The 7,823-nt window shown below is 39.1% G+C and overlaps 1 protein-coding gene across 1 annotated transcript in view; it reads right to left on the bottom strand.

Annotated features, from left to right (window-relative positions):
- Positions 1-1,918, bottom strand: part of LOC104488876 (gamma-aminobutyric acid receptor subunit gamma-3-like) — a gene marked incomplete at its 5' end in the record, with an annotated part of 14,878 nt that extends 12,960 nt beyond the window's left edge. Inside the window, one exon of the mRNA XM_010130970.1 lies at positions 1,766-1,918. Within this exon, the coding sequence (XP_010129272.1) occupies positions 1,766-1,918 (153 nt within the window). The remainder of the gene's footprint in view (positions 1-1,765) is intronic.
- Positions 1,919-7,823: the final 5,905 nt, after the last annotated feature.

The raw sequence follows: 7,823 nt of genomic DNA, 5'->3' as shown, positions 1-7,823 counted from the left end.
GGAATGGCTGGCATATAACTTCACTGCTTGAATAAAGCTGTGGCTAATGAGGGAGTTACACTGAGGATATTTTTGATAATGCATTTCTTCTAGCATTCAGCTGAAAGATTCTATGCTATTGAAGTATTAGAAGTTCTGAGAGGAAGAATGTTTGTAACCTGAGTCTTAGTGTACCCTGAACAGGTAGATGACTGCATGTTTTTTGCAGAAGCAAAGGGCTTAGAAAACGGAATCAGACTTCTGGACATGTTCAAGACACTTAGCGGCTAAAATCTCATGGATTTCAAAGTCTCTTTAGCATTCCATTTTTCTTTTTCCCTTCAAGGCCTTCAGGGGGTTTATGCTAGAAACAACTGCACCCTCAAAATTGGTGCTCAGATTTATTAGTGCAGGGAGCTGGACTGAAAAAGGACAGTCGCTTTGAACAACTGTATGAAGTTTGAATTGTATTCCTCCTGAGATCAAGTAGAGCACCTCTACATGATGAAAGAGAGCTAACAGAAATGGATTCACACAAAAGTAACCACTATCTCTGATAAATGCTTAGTTACTTGGATCAAAGAGGATGAGGAGTACCGATGACTCTTGACCAGTTGTTTAGGGGAGTGGGAAAAAAAGGTGCTTTGTACAAATGGCCTCTCCTATACTGTGGTTGAACGAAGGCTTATCAGCACAGAGCTGCACTCGAGAACACTGTGCCTGCTGCAGGCTGTCTTCATGGGTTCCTCCAAGGAGGTGCAGCCTATTCACAGCCCTTGTCCTCCAGTCTTTCCTTGCAGCAGTATCACTCTCTCAAACCTGGGGACTCAGTTGCTCCTACAAATGCTTTCTGTCTGATTTCAGTACATAAAGACAGGCAGGTCAGTTTTTAATAATTTGTTATTTCAAACTGAAGTGATTTAGAGAGTCCAGCTGTTTAACTGGAGATGGTAAGAAGCTCCAGCTGGAGGAAGGAATGAATAGTTGGAAATTGTAATTTCTATGCTTCAAAACAGACATGTAAATCTTGACATAGCCTTACCTTTTTCCTAGACTGGTAGATTTCTGAAACAGTTAGAATTAGCAGCACTGGCAACCACAATCTGGAATAAAATGTTGTTTTTCCTTCAGTTCTCATGCAAACCTATAATTGCATATAGCCCTATGCCCTCGATGTTGGCAAAACCTGCAGCTTTTCTTATAGATATAAGAAAAAACGTTCCGCATTTCTAAGTGTTTCCTAAAGCACAATGACAAAATGTACACACTGGTCCTGACATAAATGAGCTGCTGAAAAACCTGTACCAGCGTAAATCTCCATGATCTATGAAAAATATCTATGTACCTAGTGTAAAGCTTAACTTCAAGCATGCAAGCTAAAACACTTTGCAGGAGTTAATATTATGTCCCACAATTTTCTACATATATGAGACAATACCCTGTGGGGGAGAGTTTCAGAACGGAAGTCAGCAGTGCAATTAATTTATTCTTCAAAAATGTCACTAAACTATCACAGTGAGAACAAGGAGACAGACATTAATTCTAGAGTATTATGCAAAATAGGTGGCAGTGTCATTCCAAAGGGCCAGAGTAGTTTACTTTTAATTATCCTGTTTAAGGCAGAAAAACAGAGGCTTTGGTGATTAGCAGATCTGGGTCTGCAAGGTGTGGTAGCAATAATCCCAAGCATATAGCTAGTGGTCTCTTTGAAAGGAAGCCGATATTTTCAAATGATGGTGTAGGAACTACACAAAGAGAACACACAAAGGAATTACTAACAACTTACCTAATGCTGTTCTTGCTGGTGTGGCATCTTTTTTAATCCAAAAGGATACCCAGGAAAGAACAACTGTTAATATACAGGGAATGTATGTTTGAATAGTAAAGTATCCCATTCTTCTACTTAAGTCGAAGTATATAGTCATGACTACATAATCACCTGCAATAATAGCACAGAAAATAAATTGACATTGTGGTGAGATACAGACAGTTGTTCACTGACCTGCTGATTTTTCAAGTTTCAAAACACTGCATATGAAATAATTCTTAGTGTTTCAAATAGAACTTAAATGAACTTTTCCATTCTAATTTCCTTTAGTTTTAGGTCTCTGAGAAAACGTTCATCTGTTTGGACAGGCAGAGGCTCTCAGTAATCTTTCTGGATGAGTAAATTTTTGAAAGGTATCTTGAATTTCCAGACGATAGTTCTGGATGGATGGCTCCGTGGTCACCAAATATGAAGCTATTATCACTCACCAGATCCTGTAACCAAGCCACACAAAATCCCTCTTTCTGCAGGCTGTGTCTTCCCGGCTCTAATTTCAGATTTGAGTGACTTCTTTTACCTTCTTTTGAGATACGAATTTGGCAGGAGGGGTCTTTGTGGCAAGTGTAGCATGCACATAAGTATGCCTTTACATAAGAAGAAATTTATAAACACTGAAGCCTCAATGCTGATGAGAGAGGTCATACTGCATGCTTTAAAAGGACTCATTAAAAACGAAGAGTCTCTTTTTGTCAGCATTCCTCCATTTCAAAGCAGTTGTGGCCACTTGTGTTAACTGTAAACCTTCAGAAGGTGAGTCTGGGTATAAAGTTCTTTATTCTGCTGGGTAGTAAGAATCATAAAATTTAGAGCTTGGTAAGAAGGCTAGTTTATCTCACATTATATGATTTTCTACACAGTATCTCTTCTGCTAACCCCTGTGACTCTACAGGGGATAATAACCTGCCCCCACCTCTCTCTCTTCTCAGCAGAGGCTACTGACCTTATAACCTCTCCCCTTACTAGCAACTGCAGTAGTGTCATAGATGTTTTGCCTTTTTGCTCAGACAGTCGCAGTGATTAACAGTAATGAAACTGAACCGAGAACAGTTTCTGTACTTCTCTTGAAGTATGTTGCTCCTGAAGAAGGGTTTATATTCCTGACAACTTTTATGGGGTGTTGACTCATAATGTCAGATTTGACCTAATAAGTTATATTGCTTTTTGTTACAAATCTCAACTTTTTAGAATATGATATTTGCAGAGGGCATAATTTGCAATATGGAGGTAAGCACAGCAAACCCTCCAAAGACTGAAGAAATACGTAGCATGGAGAGGTTAATCCACCAAGGAATGTTTACACAACTACCCAAATAGAGGCATAATGGGTTCATTAGTCAAGCAAATTAAAGCTTAATCTTCTAGTAACAGAGGACATATGAACAAATGCATTTAATAGAGAGGATATTTTGGCTGTAGCTAAATATTATATAGAAAGGAAATTAATTCAGTAAGAATAACCTACACCCAAAGAATCTCTGAAGGCCACTAATAAGTAAACTACCATAAACCACAAAGTCAAAGCTGTTACACGTAGAAAGTATTGCAGTACATCATGACATAGTGAGCAGTATGGGTTGTTCAGAGGCTAAGGGTAATTTTCAGTCCATTAATCACCAGCATTTTTCTCTGTGCAGAGAATGGTACCATGGAACTGATGCGGGGCGGTAACCATTGGTTCTGCCGGCTTTTTGTTAGACTACATCAACTCCCTAATCTTGTTTGCCACACTGAAGGAAGATTTACACCACAACAAATGAGATACTTTTATAGAAATAAGTGTAAGGTGTCAGAAGCTGTGTAACCAGTACTTCTACACACAGGAAGAAACTCAACAACCATGGGAAAAAAAAAATGGTGATAATGTTTCAAACATTGCCTGTCCAGGCAGTAGGATGAGCAAAAAAGGAAATCAAAGACTCTACAGGAAATACACCAAGTCTTTACATCTCCCTTACTCAGTTACTGTATCTATGACCTCATGTCTATGGATAAGCTGCTTGAGTACAGTACACAGCAAAGCAATCTGCAGATTCATTGTGTACGATATATGATACACAAAGCTCAAATACACACAGAGGTCACTGGTATTCTGATACCCAGCAAAGAAAATGAGGCTGAGGCTCAATGCTAGACTATAAGATACTTGGAAAGTAAAGCAGAGCCCTTGCTTCTAAGATTTTTGACTGAAATAAATCTGATTGTCACAGGTCAAGGCTGGACTTCCCACTAAGCAAATGAAAGATGCTTTCTATTAACCCCTCCCTTCTCAGAAGAGAAAGAAAATAAGGCGGAGAGACTTACGGGTTGGGGAAAAAAAACCTAAAACAGCTTTAATGAAACATTAACAATAAAAAGATAATAATGTTAATAAGAAAATAATGAAGTATATACAAATACATACAAACCAAATATTGAACTCTCCTGATGATGATCACACAACCACACTGATACTGCAAGGCAGGCACTGGTAAAGTCCTATACTGGACTTAGTGGGAGATGGGAACTACATTCAGGAACTGGGTACAGAAACTGGGTTCAGGAACTTGCTAGATACTGCAAGGCAGGCACTGGTAAAGTCCTATACTGGACTTAGTGGGAGATGGGAACTACATTCAGGAACTGGGTACAGTAACTGGGTTCAGGAACTTGCTAACTAAGTTTGAAGGCAGAGAAATGGACGGAGTCATCCTTGGACACTGCCTATAGAAGAAGAAGAGGGCTGGCCGTTGTGATCCCTCAACTTTATACTGGATATGACATACATGGAATGGAATACCATTTTGGTCAGGATTGAGTCACCTGTCCTGTCTGCTCCTACAGCAAATGTGACCTTTTAACTTACTCATAACCCGTTCACTTAACATCACTCCAATGTGTTACACGAGATTTAGCAGTGATCTTTGTTTCTATAGGAGCAAGCATAAGCAAGAGTCTTTCTGAACACCGATGACAATAAAAAGATAATAATGTTAATAAGAAAATAATGAAGTATATACAAATACATACAAACCAAATATTGAACTCTCCTGATGATGATCACACAACCACACTGATACTGCAAGGCAGGCACTGGTAAAGTCCTATACTGGACTTAGTGGGAGATGGGAACTACATTCAGGAACTGGGTACAGTAACTGGGTTCAGGAACTTGCTAACTAAGTTTGAAGGCAGAGAAATGGACAGAGTCATCCTTGGACACTGCCTATAGAAGAAGAAGAGGGCTGGCCGTTGTGATCCCTCAACTTTATACTGGATATGACATACATGGAATGGAATACCATTTTGGTCAGGATTGAGTCACCTGTCCTGTCTGCTCCTACAGCAAATGCGACCTTTTAACTTACCATAACCCGTTCACTTAACATCACTCCAATGTGTTACACGAGATTTAGCAGTGATCTTTGTTTCTATAGGAGCAAGCATAAGCAAGAGTCTTTCTGAACACCGATGTAGTAATGGTAATGACAAACCTTGAGCTCTACCCCTTCTAGAAGCAGACACTGCAAAACTATGCTGTTAACTTCAGAAATATCAGTCGCTTAGAAGACAGTTAAAAAGTAAGATCACTGAACATGAATTGGTTCTGTCCTAGCTCAAATCAGGACACTGACAAACTGAGAGTGGGAGAAAATTATGGTGCGTTTCAACAGTTTTGCAGACAGGAACTGACACAGAGATTAAATGACATAGATTCCATCATCGCATTTAGTCACGAACGGATTCAGTATCCTTCAGGATTCATTTCCCCTGATTTTAGACATCCAGAAGGTTAATACTACAGATGACCTGCATGCTGCGGCCTCCATTCTGTACTTAATGAAGAGAAATGGATACGTTTCGTATATGGTTTGTCTAACCTCGTTTAGAGGTACTCGTCAGAAGGAGGTGAATGTGCCCAGAACATTTCCATTTCTCTCCTGTGATTAAAAAGGATGTGGACAAAGACACCATGGAATCAAGGAGTGTGATTGATTCCATTGTGAAAGCTAAATTGAGCTACTTCTGTGAGGATGCTAAGGTTATTTATTTCACCAAAATGTAATGACCTTAGCCTTTTGAAGGGTAATTTCATTACCTTCCTCCTTTTCCTTCATCTTTGAGGACATGTACAACTCCTCTGCTTGCTCCTCTGTTTTCCACCTCCCTTCCTCCCTTCCTCCCTTCCTCCCTTCCTCCCTTCCTCCCTTCCTCCCCTACTCTTTATTACAAAATAACTTTTCTGATTCTCTGCGGAAATTCCTTCCAGCAACTTAAATAAAGGAACTATGCCTTGGTCAAATTTCACAAGGAGCTGCAAATTCCCAAGCATCCAAAAAGATCCATAGATGTCTAGCAAGCACCCAGTGAAGATGAAATCCTAGGACAGTGAGCAGCTGCATTAATTTAACCACTAACCTATTTTCTTGACTGAGATCCATTAAAAAATTCTCACAATGAAGAAGGCAGACCCAGACATAGAAGCACCATCTGTGCATATGGACTTATATACTATACCCTCTGTGCTGTACTCTAACTTATGGGAACACACAGACAGATAATACATCAAAGGATTAGAAGAACTGTTTGGTTCAGTGGAATTATTGATGCAAAATGGAAGTAAAAGGAGAATTTGTTGGTTCTCCTAGAGTACTCTAATCACTCATAGAGAGGATGCAGATCAGAGGCGATGAATGCTGATGACAGGGTTTAGTTGGAAGAGGAAATTGCCACTGCTGAAATGAAGAGCCTTGACTGGAATCACCAGTGTTGTGACTGCTATCAGAGGCAAGCATGTTTCTGTACATGCACTGAAGGCATTCAATAGCTACAGTAAATTAAAATTTTCACCTAAATTATCACTTTAGTTCTCCTATCTTCAGCCAAGTTAACTTCTGACGAGATTCCTGAATTGTCTCTGCATACCAAAGAGTCAGCATGTAGGTGCTATGGCTACTTTCCTTGTTTCACTACTTCAAACTGCATTATTATTATTATTATTCTTTCTGCTGAGGTATCCTCATGTTCAAAGAATAGTGTCAATTCTCTCTTCAGGAAAGGCAGATGGTGACAGATGTACCTGTTCCTTATTTTCATTATTATTATTACTATTACTACTACTATTATCTAAATTACTTCTGCCAGAAGTGATAATTCTTGGTGTATCTAAAAGCCCTTGTCTGCAACATAAAGGAAAGTAGCCATGGTACATTTATGACTTTATACACACAAAATAAATTTGTACAAAGAAACTTTCCTCTATTCTAAAAGATGTGACCTACAATTCATTCTGTATGTCTGGCAGAGATGAGCAACCCAAAGGAGAGAAGAAACTTTCAAGAACTCTGCATAGTGCCTCCTTGCCTGCCTTCAGAGCTCTACCTACCATTACAATCACCACTAGAAGATGAACTGCAATTGATTGTTTGACAAAGCCCGACAGGGAGATGGGAAAAAAATTCTCTCTTTCCAAACTGCATATCATTAAATCAGTGTACTTTCATCAGACTGAGATTGCCTAGCTAGGTACCACTGGAATGGCTAATGCCAAAAAACTTCACTTTGAAACTCAGGGATTTCTACTTTTTAACAGTTTAAATAATTTCCTGGAAAGGCAAACTAACTTTCAACTGAACCGTCAGACCATCAGATCACTGAAATAATGAAAATTACCTTGAGGCAAAATAATGCCTCACCGGTTTTCTATAATGAGAGCGAAAGATGCACCTTGAGGCAGTAAATCTGGAGTAATAGAAATAGTGTAGCAATGCTGCCCATGAAACCAGGATAACTGTTGTCTGTGACCCATCGGACTTCTATAAGCTTAAGTTTCTAGATTGAAAGTAGGACATTATTTAGAACAATAATGATTTTTAAAAGAATAACTACAGTGGGTTTTAATGAACAATGTTAAACTATGGCCTATTTCCTTTATCTTTTAAAAACTAAGGGAATGGTTGACTGAATTGCTGGTATTTTGCCTACATTGCACCACAAATAGATTCCTTAAAGGTTACAAGTTTGAGCAGAATGCAATTGG

The sequence above is a fragment of the Buceros rhinoceros genome, unplaced genomic scaffold, assembly GCF_000710305.1.
Source record: "Buceros rhinoceros silvestris isolate BGI_N320 unplaced genomic scaffold, ASM71030v1 scaffold3622, whole genome shotgun sequence".
NCBI classification, from domain to species: Eukaryota; Metazoa; Chordata; class Aves; order Bucerotiformes; family Bucerotidae; genus Buceros; species Buceros rhinoceros.
This window is presented reverse-complemented; position numbering and strand designations above follow the sequence as displayed.